The sequence below is a fragment of the Oreochromis niloticus genome, linkage group LG17 (assembly GCF_001858045.2).
Source record: "Oreochromis niloticus isolate F11D_XX linkage group LG17, O_niloticus_UMD_NMBU, whole genome shotgun sequence".
In the NCBI taxonomy this organism is placed as follows: domain Eukaryota; kingdom Metazoa; phylum Chordata; class Actinopteri; order Cichliformes; family Cichlidae; genus Oreochromis; species Oreochromis niloticus.
In genome coordinates, this window is record NC_031981.2 from 26908934 (window position 1) to 26935181 (window position 26248).

At 40.0% G+C, this 26248-nt stretch overlaps 1 protein-coding gene across 1 annotated transcript in view; it reads left to right on the plus strand.

Moving 5' to 3' along the window:
* Nucleotides 1-2967: 2967 nt before the first annotated feature.
* phactr1 (phosphatase and actin regulator 1) overlaps nt 2968-26248 on the plus strand; it is a 49172-nt gene continuing 25891 nt past the window's right edge. The window contains exon 1 of the mRNA XM_013265381.3: nt 2968-3178. Within this exon, the coding sequence (XP_013120835.1) occupies nt 3067-3178 (112 nt within the window). The 5' untranslated portion in view covers nt 2968-3066. The remainder of the gene's footprint in view (nt 3179-26248) is intronic.

Consider the following 26248-nt stretch of genomic DNA (forward strand, 5'->3'; position numbering starts at 1 on the left):
CAGCAACCCATTTAATCCACTTGTCCAGCAGAGGGAGCATTTGTACTACACTCGGTTTTTGCACTGAACGGGTGTTCACACACTGGACAAAGGTATTCGGCTACACTGCCTAATCATTGAATAAAGTTATATAGATTGTATAGATAGTTATATAGAGTAGTCTCCGACCCCTTATTTGCAGTAAGGGAAATTTCTTAATCTAACCAAGACATTTTGTATAATTCCATGCTTCCTGTTTTGCAGGGATAAATGTGACTGTGCCCCAGTGCTCAAAGCAAGGAGCGTAAAGGATGGGTTTAATGTGGTGGAAGTTGACTGGCCCGCACAGAATCTCAGCTTCAACACCATCAAACACCTTTGGGATGACCTGGAACGCCCCCCGGGAGCCAGCCTCAGAGTTTCACCTCACAAATGTTTTTCTGGATAAATGGGCAAAAATTCCCACAGACACATTCCAAAATCCTCTAGAAAGCCTTCCAAGAAAAGGGAAAGCTGTTATAAATGTGACTGGCTAACTCCATATTAATGCATTCATGCATTTACAATGGGATGTGATGAAATCTAAACACAAAAGTGTAATGTGTACTAATTCGAACCAATATTTTTGTTTGTTTGTTTGTTTGTTTGTATTTGGCTTCGAGAGATGTTTTACTGTGGGTAGAAAATGCAACCTTTGGTGCTGTACTTCAGTTTATAATCTCCACATGATCAAACATTTGATTCTGCTCAGACCTCTGGCATCAAGAAGGAATTTTAACCCGGAGAACTGCTGCTCTCTGGATGTTTTCTCTTTTTTAAACTGTTTTGTGTAAACACTAGAGATGTTTATGCAGGAAAATCCCAGCAGATCTGCAGTTTCTGAAACACCCAGACCTGCCTGGTGCCAACAATCATGCTGTGTTCAAAGTCAATTCAATCACATTTCTTCCCCATTCTGAACTGTAACAAGTCATCTTGACCCTGTCTATATGTCTAAATGCATTTAGTTAGTGCCATGTGATTGACTAATGAGATATTTGCATTAACAAGCAACTGAACAGGTGAATCTAACAAAGTGGCTGGTGAGTGTGTACCTCAAAAAATGTGTAGCACGTATAAGTACCACATACTGGAGGCCCTGTCAACTGTTATCCTCAGTATGGTCCTGAAACAGCGTGGACTAAGTTACATTCAGTTTGTTGCTTTAAAAGAACTACATTTAAACACCTTATTGTTGGTATAGTGATTGTAAACTCAGTGAATCTGTTTACAGTCATCTCCACTAGAGGTCACCAATGAATTAGTAGAATTATAAGAATATTAATCAGAATCCCAAAGCAGTAATATACAATAATAGTTAACATTATGAATCCTGTGTGATTAAGGATGGATGGATGGATGGATGGATGGATGGAACTGCAGTGTTATAGGAGTCAATTAATATCATAACACAAATAAAAAGAGGCAAAGCAGATCAATTCAATCCCTTCTGCTGAAGTCTCTGTCCATTGTACCACTACTGTATTTTGTAGAGTTAAAAGACTGCTTTATTGGATAATGGTATATTGGTATATCATATACAGTCCATGCTATCCATAATCCAAGCTGACGTAAAAGTTTTATTTATTTTGTCTTTGCTTTTAATGCAAATGCAGCACATTAACTTTTTTTTTTTAACAAACTTGTAGCTTTCATATGTTTAAAAAAAAAAGGCAGCTCTGTAAGTCATTTTCTTTACCTAATGATCCATTTGAAATTTGACTACTTTAACCTATAAAACATAGCAGCCGTTATTTAATATTTCATTATTTAGACCTGCAAAAATGTATTTCTTTTATTTATCGATTGGGTAGCATTTACTTACCAGCGCAACTGATCTATGAATCAAGAATTTATCAAGTGTAGTTAAATCTGGTTCCCAAACTATATATTAGCATCTTCAAATGTCTTGTTTTACCCAAACTTGATTCATTTACAGTTTACAAAAAGTAAAAACTATACAAACAGCATTTTTTTTATTTTAATTAAAGTGCCTTATTAATATCCTTATTAAAATTTAGATCAATTATGTTGAATTATTCTTTATGTATTTATTTATAATTATTTATTATTTTCAATGTCTGTATTTTATTAAATATGTACAAATAGGGTATGTGTACATGTATTACAAATTCTACTATTTGAAAAGCTGAAACCAGATGGTGTTGTTTTTCTACATCACTGACAAATATTTTTCTATTAAAATTGGTCATTCGAAAAAGCCTGGCTTTGTCAGCATGACAGCAGCCTGTTCAACTTGTCAAACGTCTGCTGTATGCTTAGTATAGAGAAACTGTTTCCTTTAATTCTTTCCATCCACCTGCCCAGGGTACACCTTGGACAAGTCACCAGTCTCTCGTAGGTCCAACACGTGGAGATAGATACTCATGCTCACATTCACATCTACTGCCATTTAGAATGACCATACTCGCCAATATAACAGCAATGACTCTTGGAGCACACATTTTGTCTTCAGGAAGCCCATTTTCATATTCTATCACTGGGCCAGCACTGCCTTGTAATAAGGCTCTACCATAAAGAGTGGTTCCATAATTGGACATAGCAGTATCCAAACATTTCTCAGCATTTTATAATTGATGACACATCAATGAGACACACACGAGGATCGTAACAATGGATTTTTCTGTTATGGGAATGTCATTTGCAATCTGTGACCAACGCTGTTGTTGTTGAATTTCTCGTCTTTTATTGTAAGAGTGGATAACTCCAGCTGCGTGAGACAACATGTGACCGTTAAAATGTGTGTTTGAGGACAGTGCAGTCTATTGCTTTTCATTGGCCAAGGTGGAGTCGGAACTTGAGCAGGTGGAGCTCACTTACTGGAACAGTAGCTCATCAAGGATCCAATCTTTCTCTCCCTCTCTGTCTCTCTCTCTCTCCCCCTCCTCCCCTCCAGCACCGTTACAATAGCCCCCCCCCCCCCCCCCCCTACACCGCCTGCCCGCGCGGGTGCACGAGTGGCTGCTGCGGCGCCGAATCTCTCGCAGTCGCGCCGGTCGCCAGTGGACGCTGCCCGGCTGGCGGAACATGGCGGCGGCCCCGGAAGAGGAGGTAGACCGCAGACCGATCCGGAGGGTCCGCTCCAAGAGCGACACGCCTTACATCAACGAGGCGAGAATCTCTCTGCACCTGGAGACAGGTAGGGCTGCTCGCCAGAGCCGCGGATCCTCTACGCTTCGTGTCCGGGTGTATTAGCTGCTCCCACGGGGGGAGGGATAGTGTAGTGTAGTGAATCTGTTCTCACTGTGAGAGAAACTGCTTCATCGCCCAGTGACAGTTCCCACGCAGCAGCAGCATGACTTTGGGCTTTCATTGTGCAGCCTTCGCGGCACCCACAGTGCTCGGCTTTCACACTGGGTGGCCGGTAACCACACTGTGACTCATGCACCGGGAAATGGGGAGAATTCCCCACCTAAGCATGGGCGATGTACTGTATAGCAGGAGAAAGCAATTAGCCCTGTAGAAGGATTGATCGCCGCCTCTCCTGCCGGACTCCGCCTCGATTGTCGGCTGCGGTGAGCTGCTGTGCGAACTTGGGCTGCTCGCTTAAAATGCTATTGTTGTTCACGCTTGTGGTGAAGGGTGAAGGAATGAATACTCCGCCGTGCTGTGCTAAGCGCGGATGCTCAAGCTCAGTTTGTCTGCGAGAGAAAACGGGCGAGATAAGTTGTTTCCCTTGTTGCCATGGTCACGATGATAACGCCGCAACGAAAGCTTGATTAGCAGCATGTCGATGCGAGTATACGGGCAGATATCCGCTCCTTCTCTCGACACTTTCTGCCTTGAGCTCCCCCCTGAGAGAGAGGCTGCTTTAATGACACATCAGTGCGGAGCTGTCCACTGCCCCTCGGTGCTGAAATGCCACCAATGCCAAATGCAAGGAATGTGCAGTTCTCCACTGATGTTAACCCACATAACATTTATAATCGGTCTTTTTAAAAAATCTCTCTCTATATATATATACAATGGGATATTGCATGCGGATTGCCTGTGGTCGACCCTCCCCCAGAATTTGCCGATGTGACAAATCCCAGTCACATGGTGTGCCTGGTATAGCCTGGTAGACTAGGCTCTAGATTCAACCCTATATTTTCCATTTTGGAGGAAAGAACTGTGGAAAATTACCCTCCTGCCCAGTTGTTGTTCTGCTTTGCCTGAATGATCTTATCAAACACGGAGCTCTTAGTAGGAAGCACAGCTTTCATCCAAAGGTGTACAGTAACATCTGGTTTTTGCCTGCAGCAGATGTGAGAAATCTATGCGAAGATGCCAGACTTACATAATAAATCTTAATGAGATCAGGAATTACTCACATACTCGCCCTGTAATGTGCCCCCTTTTAGCCTGCTTAGACCTTTATGACTCATGCTGTTCAGACCCACCTACTCATAATCTCTCACAGCTGCCCTCTCTCTGCCCTCAACCATCTTCCTCTCCATTTTGTTTCCTATTAAAAGCAGCACCTCCTCTGAGCCAGATTAACTGACTCCCCAACTTTATAAATAACACTGTTTTTCTGTTTTAAATATATCCTGGAGCCTTCTATCAGGCCATGGCTTGAATGTGAAGGAGGAGGGGGGCTGCCATGTCTTGCTAACAGTGCTGCTCCTAGCTGTTAGCTGAAAACAGAGTTGGGCAGGCTGCAGCTGCATGAGACTGGCGTGGCATTGTCAAGAATCCAGCGGGCACTGCCAGCTATGTCGGGAGAGCACAATTTTTCTTCACCCGTTCTGCTGGAAAATTCCATGTCCCCTTCCCCCTTTTCATTCTCTCTTCCCCCATTACTTTGGTTTAATCTCATTTTCTTTTCCTGTCACCACTGAAACCATCTGCCCACTTACTCATTTGACCCCCCCCCCCCCCAATTTTACTTCATGTTTTTGTGTTTAGGCTGCTGTGTGTTTTGCATAAATCTAACCCACTCATTTTCTTTGATGTGTGCCACCGTGTACGTGTGACAAATATTCAAGCCAACTTCAGAGTACACACACACACATGCCTTTATGTGTGTGTGTGTGTGTGTGTGTGTGTGTGTGTGTGTGTGTGTGTGCTTTCACGTGCATGCCTGTCTGGTCCACATGCATGTGTGGGAGGCTGTGCTATGTGAGTACCGGGATTAGTAAACAAGAGGTTATCACAGTGGCTGCTGCCAGACAGCTTGCTGTTGTTCTCTGTAGCCTGACCCTCTTCAGCCACATCCATTAAACATCCAGGTTGAGATGCTCATCACTGCAAAACCCATCGATGAGGTCCTGTCACTTGTAGTACCTAAGGGCATTGTTGATATGGTTTTGTTTGAATCAAAGGCAGTTTTGGGAAAGTATTTTGACTACTTTAAACCACAAAACATGTTTTCTGAAGCCTTCCTGAACTTTCTCCATCAGTAGCTTTAAAGTTAGAAACAAACAGTTATATGTCATATGAGTGGCATTTTCCACTGACACGATGTGTTTAGGTTTTTTTCACCACAAAATCTGCCTGACCTTTTACTGTGTGAAGCTGTTTAAATCTAGGCTGGTTCTCAAAAGACACCAAGACAGAAGTGGCTCGGCATCAGCACCCCTGTCAAAGGGAAAAGAGATGCCCTTTATCTCTACAGAACAGAGGAGGTATCAGTGACAATACATTATGAGAGTAAGTCATGTATCCTATGAATAGCACAAAATGGAGAAGCTGGGTTCAAGGGGGGTTGCAAAGCAGCTTTCAGAGAACACTGATTATTGGTTTTCACTGTTTCTTGCATCTATTCATACATGCAGGTTGATGGCATTTATAGACACTCAGTGAAAAACATATCTAAGTATGGGTAAAAGTCAGCAGCACATAAGTGAAAGTACAGTGATAAAACTTTATTAAAATAGTATCATAGACTACTTATAATGTTTATAAAGAAAAAAAAGTGAGGCACATGACCACACTAAATGACTAAAACACAGAAGGGGTAAAATATTGACTTGTTTTGAGTAATCTGATTACTCAGTTACCATTGTTTTATACATTTAGAGCAAACATTATCTTCCCTTATTCTGTGCATATTTTCTTAGAATTAGTGCTGTCAGCGTTAATCTCGTTAAAATGACGGAGTGCCGTGCAGGCGCTCAACGCATTAACGAGCTAACTGCGCTAACGCGTTGATGCCGTGCAGCCCCACACACGGGGTGATCTGCGCTAACTCGCTAACGGAGATTTGTCGTGTTAATGCGGTTATGGCGTTAACGTCATTTTAACGAGATTAACGCTGACAGCACTACTTAGAATATATGCATTCCATTTTAGGAAACTATATTAAATACATTTTTACCATGACGATATGAATCTGGCTTTTCCTCTAATGTTTCAAGGCTTGCTTATAGAGTCTTTGTGGTTATTGTGGCTCAACCTGACTGTGCCCTGTTGGTATGACAGTGGTTCATATGTGATAAGATCATTGCACTGATTTATGACTTTAAGGCCTCAGTAGTTATAATCTTCACAGTAGTCCAAACCTTTATACTGTTTTTCTGCTCAGACTAAGCTGTGTTTTGTTTTGGTGATTCCTAACCCTGATCACATTATTTGTGCCCAAGCCTAATCAAACTTCACCACAGCAGGTCATAACACATCCATATAAATATGAATTTTCTGACACAGGTGCTTGAAAAGGATTTTTACAATCTAGTGACAAACGTGGTCATTCTGCAAATACTGAAGCTGTGCTAGACTGGAAAACACTTGGAGGTAGTGACAAATCATCTGTTTAGTTGCTTTCTCAGGTAGGGAAATGAAAGCTGTATCAATCTTTGTGGACACAAGAAAGCATGGAACTCCAAACCAATTTGGCAGGCAAACAGCTGTGATGAATTATCGCCTTTGGATGTTGTAATGGCTAATGTGTTGGCAAACATTTGTCTTCTTACACTAGCAACCTAAGCACCGAATGGAGCTGTGTTTGTGTCTGCCTGATGAATTTTAATCAAATATTCTCCTTTCTTCTTCTTACGCACCTTAAACCGCTAATTGTTTCAATGTCTTTACCAGCTTTAAAGTCGTAATATTAGTCATTCTTAATAAATGAGGTAACCATGGATTGATCTGATCAATTTCAGATTTTAGTTTTTCTTGTGGTTTCTGGTGCCTCGGGCCAGTCGAGAGTCTGTTCAGCATCACCTTTCTTCAGCAATTGAAATCCAGATCAACTCAGTGAGAGCTTAGTATTTCTCACAAAGACCAAGACCAGAGCATTACCATACTGTCTTTCAAGTAGAGAGATGGAGTTCTAATACAGATCTGAATGAAAGGCTGAGACAGAGAGGGCTTAAATGCGAGGGGGTGCAGGAGCAGGAAGGATCTGACAAGAGGACAGGCTAGGAGGATGAAGCCTTTCTATTGTGGCACCATAAAGATTGGCACGGTGAGAAAGAACCAGAGTTGGCTGTTGTCCATTGAATATAGTAAGAGCACAAATAAACCACCTCCCCTCTATCTGAGTACCCTTTTGTTGCTCTTATTCTCTCTGCTTCTGTCTCACACACATACATAAACGCTGCTATCTGCATACATTAAACAGGCCTTGAGAAGCAGACTGCTGAACCTACCTGGGTAGAATACAAAAGCACAAGGAGGAAGTGGAAGAGCTTTAAATGCAGAGGAGTGCTTCCACCGCCTTGCTGCCTTCCACCCAATGCACAAAACCCTTCACTCTTCCTCTGCTGGCACGTGGTTCAGTCCATTCAGCTCAGACAAGCTCGTTATTGTGCTGGGAGCGAAATCTTGAGCCAAAGAAGGCGACAGACACGGATCTAAGTTGTTACTCATGATTCGAGCCCAACATATAGAACTTTTTTTTTTCGAAATTGATACTCATATCTGTATTTGGTGATTTAAAAAGTCCAGTACATGAGCCAATATTTTTTTTTCTTTCAGACACACAAAACAAACAGATTTCCCTCACATTTATATGTGTAGTCATTTGATAAAAATGCAGCTTTAGCTTGGGATGCAGCAGCTTACTTTGAAGGAAATTGCAAGGTAAGGAAGAAAGTGATAGATGAGAGCCTGTGAACCAGGACTATAGAAAGAAAGTTAATGGCTGATTGTGGAGTACACTGGCATATAAACACTTCACCTGAGCGATGCATAAAGGCAAAATAAAAGGAAAGGTTGCTGGTGCTAGCATTGATAGCATTAGCTACACTTGTTTTGCACAGTGCAAATACCTATACATTTCATCAACAAACTTTCAGCAAATGTATGATTTGATGATGGAAGTTTGGCATAAAAAGCTTTAAATGTATCTTTAGGCCCCATTCACAAAGGCCTAGAGACCAGTCAGCAACCATCTGGCAACTACTAGTCATGTGAAAAAAAAATATGCAGTTGGCAAATGGTTGCCGGAGGTTGCTTGCTGTCACTAGGCGAAATTAGTTGCAAAGTGGTATACGGTTTTGTACCAAAAAGTATCTTGTGATTATTAGATTATCACAGTTTTCTGCAGCACGGAAGGCACTGACTTGACTGCAAACACTAACTATTCTCTCAGTGGTAGGGAAAAAGTGAAAAGTGTGACTCAAACAAGAAGACCAAGAGACCATTTGTCTTTAAAGTAAAAACTGTGTCATTTGAAACGTGTTGGTTGCAGTGCTGAGGCAAGGTGTTTTCCATTATAATTACATGCAACCACAGCAATCTGCTAGTGACCAAAGCAATCACAAGCAAGTGTATGGTGCAGCACCCTCTTTGTGATTGATTTCACCTCACAACTGCCTGGAGCCACTAGGAACCACTCGGCAACCAGTTGGGAAGTACACATTTTTCTCTAGCAACCTGAAATTGCCAGGTGGTCACCAACTGGTTTCTGGGCCTGTGTGACTGAGACATTTAACACACATACAAGAGTTGTGCATACCAAGCTTAACCTTGCCCATTATCATCTGTGGCTACAGACAGTGTTTTTTACACTCTGAAAAGTTGTTTCCTATACAGATTACAGGGAGTGCAGAATTATTAGGCAAATGAGTATTTTGTCCACATCATCCTCTTCATGCATGTTGTCTTACTCCAAGCTGTATAGGCTCGAAAGCCTACTACCAATTAAGCATATTAGGTGATGTGCATCTCTGTAATGAGAAGGGGTGTGGTCTAATGACATCAACACCCTATATCAGGTGTGCATAATTATTAGGTTAATTATTAACTTCCTTTCCTTTGGCAAAATGGGTCAAAAGAAGGACTTGACAGGCTCAGAAAAGTCAAAAATAGTGAGATATCTTGCAGAGGGATGCAGCAGTCTTAAAATTACAAAGCTTCTGAAGCGTGATCATCGAACAATCAAGCGTTTCATTCAAAATAGTCAACAGGGTCGCAAGAAGCATGTGGAAAAACCAAGGCACAAAATAACTGCCCATGAACTGAGAAAAGTCAAGCGTGCAGCTGCCAAGATGCCACTTGCCACCAGTTTGGCCATATTTCAGAGCTGCAACATCACTGGAGTGCCCAAAAGCACAAGGTGTGCAATACTCAGAGACATGGCCAAGGTAAGAAAGGCTGAAAGACGACCACCACTGAACAAGACACACAAGCTGAAACGTCAAGACTGGGCCAAGAAATATCTCAAGACTGATTTTTCTAAGGTTTTATGGACTGATGAAATGAGAGTGAGTCTTGATGGGCCAGATGGATGGGCCCGTGGCTGGATTGGTAAAGGGCAGAGAGCTCCAGTCCGACTCAGACGCCAGCAAGGTGGAGGTGGAGTACTGGTTTGGGCTGGTATCATCAAAGATGAGCTTGTGGGGCCTTTTCGGGTTGAGGATGGAGTCAAGCTCAACTCCCAGTCCTACTGCCAGTTTCTGGAAGACACCTTCTTCAAGCAGTGGTACAGGAAGAAGTCTGCATCCTTCAAGAAAAACATGATTTTCATGCAGGACAATGCTCCATCACACGCGTCCAAGTACTCCACAGCGTGGCTGGCAAGAAAGGGTATAAAAGAAGAAAAACTAATGACATGGCCTCCTTGTTCACCTGATCTGAACCCCATTGAGAACCTGTGGTCCATCATCAAATGTGAGATTTACAAGGAGGGAAAACAGTACACCTCTCTGAACAGTGTCTGGGAGGCTGTGGTTGCTGCTGCACGCAATGTTGATGGTGAACAGATCAAAACACTGACAGAATCCATGGATGGCAGGCTTTTGAGTGTCCTTGCAAAGAAAGGTGGCTATATTGGTCGCTGATTTGTTTTTGTTTTGTTTTTGAATGTCAGAAATGTATATTTGTGAATGTGGAGATGTTATATTGGTTTCACTGGTAAAAATAAATAATTGAAATGGGTATATATTTGTTTTTTGTTAAGTTGCCTAATAATTATGCACAGTAATAGTCACCTGCACACACAGATATCCCCCTAAAATAGCTAAAACTAAAAACAAACTAAAAACTACTTCCAAAAACATTCAGCTTTGATATTAATGAGTTTTTTGGGTTCATTGAGAACATGGTTGTTGTTCAATAATAAAATTATTCCTCAAAAATACAACTTGCCTAATAATTCTACACTCCCTGTATGGCAGTCTCATTGCTGACGGCACTCATAGCACGCTCATAAAAATAGTTAAATTTTTAGGCAGGACTCACATATGTTGCTTCAGTGAAGATGGTTATGCCTGCGATTTGGAGGGTATCTTTACTAGCATAATCATCATATAAACAACATTCCCAGGGCAAGCTAACAGGGCTTTAGTTAGCAGTTAGCATGAGCCAAGCTAGCTGTCTTTTATTAACGTCATTAATGTACAAAAGAGAGATAACTCACCTCAGTGCTCCACTTGCCCTTCATTTCATTGCCAGACTGGAAAGTAGAGATGGCTCGATCGATCCAACTATCAAATGTTTTGATACCAGTGCTGAAATTGGTATTGGATACTAGACACTAGCATGACTGGATCAATGCTTTGATTCAGTTCAGTATGTAGCCCACTGAATAGTGTTAAATTAATTAGTTTTTTTGAAAATTAAAAAAATGTCCTAACATGCACTATGAAAAATGTCTGAACCGTGTTGGGTTGACTGTCGGGTCTATTTTATTTATAGCCTATAGCACATTTAAACAACAGAAGATGACCCAGAGTCTTTAGAGATGGGCACATTTAGATTGTACAATCTTCCAAATAAAAACAGTTTCAAAATACATAAAAAGGTGTTTTGTTGTGTTAACTAATTACTGTGGAAAGTAAAAAACAGTGTTTTAGTGATCATTAAAATGAATTTGCAAATTGATGATGATTCATCTCATAAGTCATGACACACTGTTCTCCCCTACCTAAGCTGCCTTTATAAGTTGAACGTATCAGCATCAATATTGCTACTAGCAATACTGGCCCTGTATTTACTTAGTATTGGATCATACCAAAAATTTACGGTATTGCACAGTTCTGCTGGACAAGTAGCCACCACCCTCTAATCAGGTAATTTCTGTAATGTGATTTCATTGGCTGACGCCTTGCAGAGGTGAAAGTCATGAAGCCAGAAGTACCACTGCACACATCAGACTGAGCTTGGCGTTGACCCTGAGTGTTTTCTCATTTTGCTATGTTGGATTTGTGTGTGTGTGTGTGTGTGTGTGTGTGTGTGTGTGTGTGTGTGTGTGTGTGTGTGTGTGTGTGTATCTCTCCTGTTTATTGGCCTGGCATATTAGTTGGCATGGGAGAATATTTATAGGTGAATTTATCTTTCTTTTTTAATTTTCTGGGAGGAGACAATGGTTTTTTGTTTTACTTAATTGAAAACAGCAAGAAAAAAAAAACTTTAAATGGGTAAAAAGCATTCACAGAGATTGTATATCTGGTGCAACTCCCTGTAGGTGTTTCATAAAAAAGTATAGTACAAAAAAAACAAATTTCCAAGAGCAGTTTAGGTTGCCATGAATTTTTATGGTTTAAGAAAAGCTTCCTTTCTGCCCAGCTTTAGCTTATGGTATGAATTTCAGATGTAGCTTACTTTTTGATGATTGTTGTTGTGCACGATGCTTTCTGACAACCCATACATGCCTTGTCTGAACTTGTTTCATTCATCACCCACATGTCAGTGACGGTGCCAGTGATACCCGTTGCATTGTACCAAAGGAGGAGCTGAGATGAAGCAGAAGTAGCTCAAAATATCGTGTAATGTGGCTGCATTGTGAGTTCATAAAGTAAAGCGTTTACAAAAATGTTTCTTACACTGTTTATATTCTGCAGATGAACCAGGGATCACGACAGTTTGTGGGTTACTGCAACCAGTGACATTCGGTGTGGCCTACAGATTATAATGTAACATGTGGTGGATGTGGCTTTAACTATAGCCGAGTTCTTTAGGCTGAGGCAGAAATCAGTGCAGCATTTTCAGGCTTTATTTTATTTTTATTATGAAGAAATTGTTTGGAAATTGAGTCATAGGAATAAACCCTTGAACCAGCGTCATTTTACAGGATTTTAAACAACAAAATGATTGGTAGTATGTGTGTTTTGTCAGAGTAAACCACCTTAAACCTACATTCTTCCCAACAGCCAAAGGGGGGGGTTGAGAAATACAGAGGTTTGTTAAGAAGTCTGTGGAAAACAGTCCTTCATCTTCCTTGTCTGTGACATCAGAAAACACTTTCATGATGATTTTATGGTCTCAGATATTAGTTTTAAGTCTTACTGAATACAATATGATGTTAATTTTGTAAATTTTGCTTCCCATTAGAGGAAAAAAAAGTCTGTCTCGCTGTGTGATTGATGAGCCGGTAGTTATATCAAATGTCATTTTGGGGAATAAGTTAACATTTTGTCTTCAAAAGTGGTCCAAGGAAGGAACAGTGATGAACCAACAACAGAGTGATGGGCGACCGAGGCTTACTGATGCAGGTGGGGAGTGAAGGCTGTCCCGCGTGGTCTGATTCAACAGACGAGCTGCTGTAGCTCAGTTTAAAAAAGCAACGTAATGCTGGTTCTGACAGAAACCACACAGTGCATCGCAGTGCATTTACTTTCTTTACTTAAATTTTGTAATATCCTGTTCCATTTCTTGTAAATGACTGACATGTTGTGATTTCATTACTGTGAATTCAGTAATGCCTCAGTGGTTGTCTACCCCGCCTTGTTGTGCAGACTGCCTGTGGCGTTCTCTTTGATATTTTTGCCCCCCTGTGGTAGTTTTAAGTGCAGCTCTTTGTGGTTCATCCCTGGGCACTTTAAGAAAAATACACAACCAAATCGCAAAAGGAAACCAGAGCTTCAAGTAGGTGTTTTTTTCCCCCTGCAAGTATGTTGTCTGTATGGGTGAAGGCCACCTATTAAAACAGATGAGCAGCATACAGGAAGAGAGAGGGGTGACTCATATCCCTGTGATATGCCAAGCCACACATTCACACATTTACAGTGATGTACGCACACACACAAATCACAGCACACACACTCCTCTTCGGGCTCTGCTGTTCTGTCACTTTGTATTAATACACACACAGTGAGTCCAGTCAAAGGGAAGAGGAAGAGAAGGGGTGTGTGTGGAGGCTTTTGAACAGTCAGTGGCAGCGAGAAAGAAAATGATTTAAAAAAAGTGTAAGAAGATGGAAAATCCATTGAACTTTGTGTTGCCTTTGTACAGGCAGACTTCCTTTGTCCTTCCTCATCATATCGCACGTTATTTAGCACCGTTCCCATCGTTTGGTGCTGTGCTAATGCCAGCACATTTCTAGACAGATGGAGAAAGAAAAACCAGCAGAGACCAAATCAGTAGCTTGTGTTGTCACAAAAAAAGCCTTTAACTTTTGGAGTTTCCAAATTTAAACCTTGACTGAAGGGACGAGGTTATAGGAGATCAGATTCTACCTTGTCAGCCAAACTGACAAATTTTTCTTTGTTGGAAAAAAAAAACTTATTAAAATTAACAAAGTCACACAAATCTTCTCCATTCTACCCCATTCTCTTGCCTTCATCAACGTTATATGAAAGGTTGTTTGCAGTTTCTTTACAGGTATATTCCATCTACTAATCAAGTGTTTTTACACTAATATACATAAAAAGGGGTGCAAGCAAAAAAATCTCTTAGCTTTTAGCAGGCTGAGTCCGATGGTTACATGTGGCAGTTTTCTGTAGCCTGGAAAAAACATTTTAAACTGTAGACTGTATATAAAGGATGGTTGTAGCCAGTTTGTGTTTGTGACGGTGTGTGTTTTTCTCTTGGATTGCATTGATGTTGGTTTTAGATCACTGCCAGATCTTTGGAGCCAGAAGTTTCCATATTTGGGAGCAGTGCTAAGTTATCAGTTAATGTTAGAAAACTTGGTAAATGGTATCATACAGGCACACATAAATATTAATTAGTGCTAAGTGACAGATGATAGATAGAAGAAGGGGCAGCTTGTATCACAAAGCAAGCCATAATATTAGTTATCATTTAATTTACTTTAAATGCTTCAAACGGCTCAGACGGTACCAACAAGGCTGAGTGGTCCAGTTCAGAGAACTGAATTAGTGCAGGTGATGACAGCTAAATATAGTTCCCTTTGTTGAACTTTAAAGATTTTCACCCCTAACTTGAAGCCTTGGCAAATTGAACTACTTATATAGTGCTATGAAGTAAAAATCAGTTCTACAGACCAAAACAGAAGTAATAAAATAACAGAAAAAAAATGTACAAATACAACAAAAAATATCAATCAAATCAGGTTATTTAAAAAAAAGAAAGAAAGAAATGTGTTTCCTGTAATTACTCCTCAGTCACACTAGAGTAAAAAATGACCAGCAGCCTCCTTGCATTTATGACAATCTGGCAGTTGCCCATTCGTAGCAGTGAATCTTTTCAAATTCGGCAGCTATTTGCAAGCAATAGCAACGACCACCTGGATGAAAGAAACAAGACAGTAACATAATCAGCTGTGTGACTAATTACTTCTGCTTCATCTCAGCGAGTGAATAAGGAAGGCACTGCATTATTTTAAAGAAGAGTAGCAAGTAAAGCGTAATGCATTACTTTTTTTGAGTAAGGACCCGAACACTGATCACAACAAACACGGGAAATACCTCCAACATGCACAAACATTTGACCACACAGCATGCAATTCATTTCCATGAATGTAATGTCTTTGATATGCTGCTTAGTGATGGTGGTGACTCTCAAAGCAGAGCCAATGAGAACCCAATGACAATTGATGAGAAAATCAATAATGGATCAAACTGATAAGTGATAATGGAAACAGAATCGCGAAATGCTCTTCAAGTTCTATCCCTGCTCTTCTGGGATGTGTCTCTTTGCAATCAGGGACTCGACTCATCTGGCTGACAACTGGTTATATTCATTTATAAAAGCATGATTGCCAAGCTGCATTTTACAGTTCAGTTGTCATTTAGCAGCAACTACTCACTATTTCAGAAGAAGTTTCTGGAATTATCTTCATTTCTGTGTCTGTACACAGACTGGATGTATTGATCACAAACTGATAGCAAACCAATAGCAGACTGACTTCATCTTATTGCTGTTTTATGACAATATGACAATTGTTGCACAAAAGTCACTTTGAAGATGGCAGCTGGCTGTGAGTGGTCACACTGTCATCTCTAACCACTGTTTTCCCCAGTGTGACAGACAGCATTAGATACCACTTGATTTTCATAATTTTGGGCAATATATACCTTATAACCAACCTCAATCTGAGCTTGTCAGTGTCATATCTAAATCTCAGATCATTTAATTGGTGTTTTTTTTTTGTATTAAAGCTGATTAGGATATCTGCAGAACCTGGAAATTTGTAGACACACTGAATTGTTTATCATGAAAAGGCTTTAGAATATATTCTGTTTTATTCACTGACTCATCTCAATTTCATATTTATTGACACACAGCAAAAACATCTGGGACTGCAGCCACTTTAGCTTAAAAGCATTTTATCTCATAAGGGCAAAGTGTCAAATTCAGTGAAAAACATAAATTAATTAAAATACACTGAATATTATTTTAATTGGTTAAACCATCCATCCATAAATTTTCTGCCACTTATCTGGGTCACTGTACGCCATTATGTCCCTAATAGCTTTCTATCATTCTTTCACTCGTTTACCCATGAAAATTGCATTAAATTGCATTGTATTAACATTTTGTATAACATTGCCCGGGCAAGTGTTGCATCACAGTGTTTTGTTCTGCTGAGTGCTTGCTAATAATTTTGTCAGTGTTGTATGGTTTACCCTCTGGAAACTATCTTTGCTCCACCTGACTCACCTGAGTGGTGTTGTGAACCTGTGGAGAGCAGTGAACTGACCAGTGTTCCTGCTGTGCACCTAATTATCTACAAAGCACTATGCATTAAGCCTCTCCCATCCACTCAGCTTGGGGCGCTTATAAAAAACAATTAAATTCTGTCACCCACAAATAACCAGAGTTTTTTGTCTGTCACCCTCACACTTGACAAGGCGATACCTCTGCTGCGCCGCATCCAGCAGACGTCTTAATCAGAGTGGGTGGACAGCTGAACTACTTGGAAAGTGGAGGTGAAGAGATGGAGAGAGATGGAGATTAAATGACAGAGAAAGTCTATTTTTGACTATGAAATGGAGGTCTCCACCTTACTGTTTCCGTGGCAGAACAGCACATGAATTTTGCATAGTAAATTTCTGTCAGGATCAAATAGTCTCAGTTCGAGGCCCAAATTAGCAGCAGAAGCACCTTCGAAGGCCAGAGGATGATGAATATTTTTTTGCCTGATAGAGACAAGAAGCCCAGATGGGATAAGAAGGTGATATCTTGGCTCATCAGGACTAGACAGTGAGGTCAGTAGAGAGAAGGGAAGGTTATTAGTTTTCCAGTATGTCATAAATCATAAAGACTGTATAGAGCACAACTGACTCATTCGGGGTTGGTTCTCCTAGTACTAAAAATGCTTGAGATGTTTCAGTTCTTAAGCGGTAGCATCAGGGAGGCATCTAATCATCCTAAATTCACAGTGTATCATGGGAACGGGCCCAAATATTGAGCCAGTAAAGACGAGATAAAGAACTGTTTTCAGTGACCTGAAGAGCAAGAGATCCTGCAATAAATGTTATTGCCCTCCCAGTGAGTCTGGGAATACCTGAAGACACCGAAACATGTCATGATCTATACTGTTGTAACCCTGGTTTTTAGTAGCATTTTGAGTATTTTCCTTTTTCGTGCGCTTTCTGTGAGTTTACTTCCTACTTTTGTTTTAAACGTGAGCTTTTTCGCCCTTTTTACTTTTTTCCTCTCTCATTATTGTCCTGTCCATGCCTTGCAGTTGCTGTCAAAGGTGTGTGTATTTAGTCCTGACCCGTTGATTGGACAGGATTGATCCATTCTTTCATGTTGTTTTCACTCAATTCTTTGCTTACAACATCAGACTCATCAGATCAACAATCTTATGTTGTACAGAGCCTTTTGGTGATCCAGTGAGAATTGTAGCCTCAGAGTCCACTTCTTAGCTGACAAGGGAAAACGTGGTCTTCTGCTCCTGTAGTCCATCTGTTACAAGGTTCGATGTATTGTGCATTCAGAGATGCTCTTCTGAATACGTTGTTGTAATGAGCTTTAGGCAGTTCTCCAGACAGCTTAAGACTTTATAAACTGATCATTTTAATAAACGTAATAACCTGATAATTAATCCAGTATGCATGGCTTTTGCTTGTGGGAGGACACCTGAGCAGATACACGGAGACAAAGCTCCACACAGAAAAGGCCTGGCAAGGTTCAAACCCATGAATACTGAAATTAGGCATGCTTAGGGTCAAGCAGAAAAGCTATAAGATATAACAGATATGTTTTGTGGAATTTTGGTGAAGTGAACTCTGAATACTTGACTTGTTAGTTAACAGCAGTAGTTTAAAAGTGTGACCCATGAACAGCAGGCCAGTAGCAAAAGTGCTGCTATTGATCTTGGCATTGCTGTTTGGCAGTTAGTACAGAGACCCAGACACATGACCTCTGGACATCTGATCAATAACCTTTTTTTTTCCAGTGGATAAAAGAATCTTTCTATTTAGCAAAGAAAATGAACAGACAAGGACACTTAAACAAATGGTTTTCATGAACATTTTAATGGATTTCGCGTCTCTGAGACTTTGAACAACCAATGTTGGATCTAAAGATAAACACAAAGGTAGAAACAAACCATAGTCAAAAGTATGCCTTGCGCATGGAAAAATCCAAAGCCACAGCGGCACCAATAGTGAAGCTCAGTAAGTCTTTGATTTATTTTTACACCCTTCTAGTGTTCGACAAGCTAGTTACCAAGCTTCAGAGTCTGAGTGTGCTGGAATCTCATTAGAGTTGTCAGGCAAACTCAGCACCAAGGAGATGTGAATCACAGCTCAGGCAGGTCAAGGTGAGATTGATTCAGTAAATGCACATGTGGATCTCCATCACAGCACAAAGGCACAGAGATGAGGGAGCTTCTATCCTGGATATGGTCTGTTTTGTGCTCCTGTAGCCCTGACTGATGGCTTTATACTGAGCTGAAGAGTGGGGATTCTGGCAGCTCATGAGTAATAATGCTTAGACTGCTACCATCATAAAATAGATGCTGTTGGGCATGCTGATTTACAGTGAGACAGATGTAAAGAGCTCAGCGCCTCACTGATGGGCAATGATGTGACAGCTGTGAAGACCACAGGCTGCCTCCTGTGATGTGACAAGAACACCTGTGGTCCAAGTAGGTGCTGCTTGTACCACCTCTCATGTACAGCATGTGTGCGAATTCACACAAACACGTACAGGGTGTGGTGGTATGTTTGGGAGCGTTTCCTATATCTGAAAACACTCTTGATTCTTGTGACTCGTCAGACACATTGAGACATGAAGTCTGTTGCTGTCTACAGCGCAGTAAGCTGTAACCTGATAAACCCTTGTGCCCTCAGCGAGCCCCTTTCTGAGACCTCAAACTAAATTACTGTCCACCCACCCCTTAATCCCTGCTGCAGTTCTGTTACTTGTGTTTCTTTTTTATGCGGTTCAGGGAATTTACACTCAGACAAACAAGGCAGAGTATGGAATGAAATGAGATAAAGGGGTAGGGTTGTGGAGGAAAAAGAAATTGCAGGCATAACATTAATAATAAAAAATATTGTATCTAATTAGATGGCTCCGTAAGCATTTTTATTAGGGGACAAGCTGGATTATTAAAGTACTAATGTGCATGTTTTTCCATTTTTCAGGATGCAGATAAACAAAGTTACCCCACACTGCAGTGAGCGTAATTCCACCTCATTTGGAGAGATTAATAATTCTAATAGCCATTTTATAACAGGCTATGTCTCTTTATGAGATAAATAAGGACATGTCTCATGTGTCTTTAAGTCAATTTTCTTTGGTGAAAGTAAAAAAGTTCTTTCCAAAAGGTGTATGTTTTCATTTTCTGGTCAACCAGGCTGTTCCAATGATTAGTTACTATCCAATGAAAACTATGAAAATGGATGGATCAGTGGATGGATGATGGATCTATGGCACTCATAGAACTGGCTACTAGGCTATATGTGTTTACTGCTGTAGCTTCAACATTGACACCAATCACACTAGGAGGAAAAAACAAAATTATTTCTAAACCAACCGGAGAAAAATTGTTAGGAGACATATTGCCGCCTACTAGGAGACCTGAGCAATCACCTTGAGACTGAAAGTGGTCGCTCAGAGGCTAAGGTTGCTGTGTGGCAGGCCATCTAATCCAGCGGTCCCCAACCTTTTTTGCGCCACGGACCGGTTTATGCCCGACAATATTTTCACGGACCGGCCTTTAAGGTGTCGCGGATAAATACAACAAAATAAAACTAGTACCGAAAAAAAGAAGATTTATTCATAACACACGTGAAAAGACCCAGGAAAACCGAGTTAACGATAAAAATGATAACAAAATAACGCTGAAAACCGATAAAAACCCTGAAAACCATACATTTCACACCTGAGCCTCAACTCTCGCGGCCCGGTACCAAACGACTCACGGACCGGTCCGAGGCCCGGGGGTTGGGGACCGCTGATCTAATCGGTCACCAACAGTAAAAACATTCAGTGCAGAAAACCCACAAAACACATGTTCTTAGTTCAAAGAGGCTATTCTTATTCAAATGTGACTGAGGCTTTAGCGGCAACTAAATGCAGCATTCAGACTGGACATCATTCTGTTCTAAGCAGATCTTGTATTTTATTTTACAGATCTTGTATTTTATTTTTGCCTTCTCAATAATCATGTCGCATTACACTGCAATCACTGCAATCACATGAAATCAGCTGATCTTAGTTCCAGCTAATGATTCGGTTGATATTTGTCTGTGAATCCAATTGGCTTGCTAAAATAACATGTACTGTTTAAAATGGTTGCTGCACATCTGCAAGCTGCTTTGCAACCCACTTCCATCCCAGCTCCCCGTTTTTTATCCTGTTACTGACTTAATCCCTGTCGTGCCTGTTGTCAATGATATGTGCTCTTTGGGGTGCTGGGGTCCTACTGCTTCTCTCCCCACCTCTGGTTTTAAATTAATGTTCATGGGATGATGGCACCATGCTACCAAATATAAAATCAGTACAGATGAGAATGATGGTTGTAGTTTCATGTAAGTAGTTCCGATTAACTTACTCCAAACTTTTGGAAATCCTGCAATCACAAAATAACTATTCTGTAATAGTTTTGCATTGCAACTCTAGTATGCTTGAGATTAGGGAAAAAAATATCTTCACTCCATCCATGCATCAGCCAGCTAGCCATATTCTGCAGGGCTAACATAAAGAGACAGGCAACATTCACATCTGCAGTGAATTAGAATCACCGATTAACCTAATCTACATCTTTGGACTGCAGGAGAAAGCCAGAGACACAACAAGAACATGCAAACTCCAAGCAGAAAGGTCCCAGCCTTTCTGGGGTGGATTGAACAGCGGAGGCAGTGGTGCTAACCACTCCGCCTTCATGTTATCACAGATTAAAGCATCTTTGTAGGAACTAAAACATTGCTAGTATATGGAAGAGTTAACTAAAGCAAATGGATGTGGTTAAAAGGAAAATTATTTATATGGTTATAAAAATTGATGGGGTTACAAATCAGTCACTTTTCTGCACTACATGACAATCACACAACTCCTTCACTCTGAATCACTACATAAAACGAACACTACTTCATATACTGGCACTGAATGTTAGGGCTAGATATAATTTGTGGAGCGCATAATCATCTAATATGGTTGAAATTGAATTGGTAGCAATATAGGCTGTTCACTTTGGACACAGAGACAATCAGTCCTTACTCACACTTTCTGCAAGAGCCACAGCAGTCAGGCTGTTGGCAGGTGTGCATCTAGCAGCTGGTTTAAGGACAGATAATAATCAGCAAACATAAAGACGCTGAAATTTTTGATGATGAATTCAGTATTAATATCACTATTCATGTCCATGTATTATGGTAGAAGCTCCATAAATGGTTGATATAATAGTTGTTTGTCACTGATATATTTAGACTTGAGATGCTGCCATATGCTTAGAAATTTGTGCTTACCATAAAAAAATGTCACATTTCTTAAGAAAGTGTGTGTCTTCTATAGATCAAAAAATCAAAAACACAAGGGTAGAAATCATTTTAAAAATGTCAGTTTTTTGTCAAAGAGCAGGCCATTTGTAGATGGCCACAGTCTTAGAAATCTTTGGCATTCTGGTTGTCATTTCAGCCAATGCTTTCTGAAGTGCTTCCCAAATGTTGCATTGTTTTTAGTGGCATTTCCTTTGTATCCACAGACCATAGTGCCCATCCTGTTTAAAACAGAATACTGGATTTTTTCTGGTGGGACAGCGAGGTAGCATGTACGAGCTCCTACACACCAACAAGAAATTCTGGTGAAATTCGAGAACTGTTTATAAAATTACTCAAAATTGTGAAATCTGGAGGAGACGCAATGAAGAAAAAGAAAAGAACCTCAAACTCCCAAAGTAAGGTAACAGATAACACAAAGGAACAGAGCAGACCAATGCTAAAAGCTAACATGGCTAACATCGACAGTAGCCTACAGACAAATACAGACTACAAAGGGAGATGAAAACAGTCTTAAAAACATTCAAAGATGGCCAAACCACCCAAATAACCGACAGCCTGCCTGAACTCAGAGGGAACATTGACCAGAAGTTTGGAATAAAATAACCAAGCAAATAGAATAACAAAATGAGAAGATGAATGCTGCCCTGACACGCACCACGGAAAAAAGAGTCATGGAGTTTTGAATTGCAAGAATTAATAAAGGATCAGGAATCAATACTGGACAAACTGGATGACTTTGAGTTGAGATCTAGGCAGAGCAACCTACAGATTTACCGAATCCAAGAGGAAACAGAATCAAAATGTGACTTGGTCACAATGTTTGTGGATAAATGGCTCAAAGAGGAAATTTCAATCGATTCAGATCTCCAGATTCAACGCGCACACCGGACATGTGGAACACGAGAAGCTTAAGAAATTTGGAGAAACACAAACACAAGAAACACTTTTAATAGCTCACATGAGGAGGAAATGAGGAGTAGCAATATTAATAGCCAGTGCAGACAATTTTGAACTGTTAAAAGAAATCAAAGATAAAGAGGGTAGAACTGATGAAAATGCATTGAAACCATAGCAACAGTATATGAAGGAATATTATATGTGGAAGAGATTTTAATATAATAATAGACTACAACTTAGATACGACTAGTCATAAAAAGCATAAGAGATCTATTACTAAACTCTTCAAAAATACATGGAAGGAAATTGGTTTTTTGATGTGTGTCTACACCCTCTGCAGAGAGACTATAGCCACTGTTCGGTAACTCATTCAGTTTTCTCTCAAATTGACTTTTTTTTTTTTTTTTACCCAGAAGGAGAATAGGGATAGAATAAAAGAATGCAATATAGGAGTTGCAGAGGTCTCAGACCAGTGCTGTACACTGTAAGATTAAGCTGAACTCTGTAAGGAGGAATACAAGGGTGTTGGTTTAGCTGACTGGGATGAGCAGGCAACCTGCAGCCCTTTGCTGCATGTCTTCCCCGCTCTCGCCCCTTTCCTGTCCCTATCAAATAAAACCGGAAAAAGGCCAAAAAATAGGAGGAATAAAATATTTTAATTAACCAAGAGGTAATCAATTAATGGGTTTCTACAGGAACTGAAATATCTAGAACAAAAACACAAAGGAAATAACTAACCAACAAATCAGCATACTAAGAAAGAAAATTAATAATTTGCTCTTATATGAAGCAAAAACATGATTCTTTAAACAAAATTACTACGAATCAGGCCCCAAAGCTACAAAATTATTAGAGAGAAGATTAAGAAAACTACAAGCAGGCAAAAGTATTAATAAAATACATGATCCCAAAACACATCAGCTTAAAGATGAACATAAAAGAAACTGTAAATACCTTCAAAGACTATTAAAATGAATTATACTCTCAATCACCAATTTCAAATACAAGTCAAATTAAAATGTTCCTCGACTCAGTGGATCTATCCTCAGTAGGCACGAAACAAAAAGACAACATAACAGCACAGATAACTACAAAGGAAACTCAAAATGCAATTGGGAAGCTAAAAATCAAATAAGGCACCTGGCAGTGAGCGTGTGGTGCAAGATATTTGACAAAGAACGGACTCCACTCCTCCTCCTTTAATTGGATTTATGACTATTAATTATACTCCTCCCTCCTGGAAGGACACAATAATAACAACAGCACTCTCAAAACTACAAAAAGATAAGAAGTATTGTCAGAATTACAGACCAATCTCCATTTTAAATCTTGATTATAAGATCCATACCTCAATTATCGCAACTAGACTTCAAAAATCTGTACCAGACCGGATAGATGAGGACCAACTGGGTTTGTTAAGGAGAGACAAATGCAAGACAACATTAGAAGAACATTACACATTTCACAAAATACAAAAGAATAGGTTACCGGCAGCGTTGATCAGTTTAGATGGTGAAAAGGCATTTGACAGAGGTAACTGGAAGTTTCTGTATTTTAAAGTTAATACAAGTCAATGGAACTGACAGAGAGATTTGAACTGCAGAGAGGAATCAGACAGCGATACTGCTGGAGTCCTATGCTGTTTGCTCTGTATATTGAACCACTGATTTAGTTGCTCAGGCAAAAATAATTGATTATGGGAATAGAAATGAACAATCAAATGCATCATAAGCCTGTTTTCAGATGATGTCATGATTTACTTGTCAAACCCAGTAAATTCTTTTACTCAGTTGATGCAAGTACTAGATGCATTCAGCAAGTACTCTGGCTATAAGATAAACATTCAGAAAATCCAAATATTTAACTAGTCACCAGATCAGAAACGTACATGTCTAGGTATAACTAGAAGTAAAACCCTGACAAAACTATACCAAAGTAACTACGACTATATTGACACCAACATTAAATGATAACGTTAATGTGATAAAGATGAATATAGTGCCAGACTTATTTTCATCACAACCAACAGAGGTGCCACCAATTCCATTCCAAAAATGGGATAAGCTCATCTCTAGATTTCTATAGGAAGGAAAGAGACCTAGAATTCGTTACACTACATTACAGCTGGCTGGAATTGCACTTCCAAATATAAAAGGGCACTTAGATGCAGCTCAACTGCATCATCATGTCTATTGGTGTGATGTGATTTAGAGCGCTGATGAAGATGTTGAAACTTCTGCATTAAAATGCCCGATCCAAACAAGTATTGGAGAAATGGAAGCAAGAGCGTACATACAGGAAAATAACGACTGAAATCCAATAGTAATATTTATCCTAGATAAATGGAATTTAATTGTAAAGCGAATAAAACTGGGAAGAGAACTATGACTGTTGAGATGGATTGCATATAACAATAAATTCAAACCAGGGAAATTTGACTTGTTGACTTTCAATTTGTTGTTGAGGACATCCTGGTGATGGAAAAACTCACATACAAACTGAAAATGAAAGAATACCTTTTGCAAGACTTGCAAACTTTACAGTGATCATTAACATCTGTATCTTTTCATATAGATTGTGGTCATTTCATCGTGTTACATTCTCAATTCACATTTGGTTCATGTGTCACATTCAACATCACCCATACATAACCAAAATGTATCTGCAGGAGAATTGTGTCCGAATCACCACTAAATACAGAATGAAGAATGTGAAAAGGCACCACAGGCCTGGTGATTAAAATAGAAAGTTATGTACAGCTTAAAGTGCTCCACAAGAGTGTTGTTCCACAGTAACTCGCCTTCATATTGTTATTTACAGTGGAAACTTTTCAAAAAAGAAGTCCCACATTTTGGTTTTCAATCTATGCACTTAATCATTCATCTCCTGCCAACAAATAGACCTTCAAAGTGGAACTGCTGAGCTAAGTTTAAGCTCCATGTATTGTCTGCTTGGACTCATATAGCAGTTTATCAATCTGGAGTTTGTTGTAGAGTGTATATATGACAGTAAAAAAGAAAATAAATAAAAGCATAACAGACCCACTACTACAACATCTGCAAATGTGATGATAAAGGGTTTGTAGAGATGACAGACTTTACCGATAGCATGTCTTTAATAAGGGAAACTAATGTTGCTGCTTAGACTCCTGCATAGAGCAACACTTTTTCTTTTTGAGGGCACTATAAATGATAATATGACTCAATGCATAATGAGTAGTCCCACTGCTGATACATTATATCTGAACACATTAAATGTGCAGGTATAAACCAGTAATATGAATCATACCTACAGTCTGAGCTCTGCCAGTGCACAGTGAACCCACCTCGCCTTCCAGCCACATTTAGTCTTAGCGTATGTGTAAGTGAGTTGGGGGCATAGATTTATTGATCGTCCTCACCCACCACTGCTCTAATGTCCCATCTCCTCCTCACTGGAGGAAGCAGCAGCACCCGAAGAGAGGTATTAAATCGGGCAAGTCATCAGAATAAGATTGTGGAGACACCTGTGTGACGCTTAAGGAGTCATGGTGGTCCTCACTTGTATCCCTGCTAAATTGAGCCTCATCCACTTCATCCAACCACTTCATTGCTCTAAGTCTTCTTTAAAGACATTTCTTTTATTTTACGCCCTTGTTTTTACTCTCAGCTAAGTGTGGAGCTGTAGATCTGATACTGAAGGAGGTGGGATCACTCCAGATGCAAGGCTTGTTCAATTAACAGTGCGCCTTTCATCTTGTAATACACAGCCTTGTACTTTGATTTTGAAATCCTCCATGAGTCATCGTTTGCAGCAAGGAA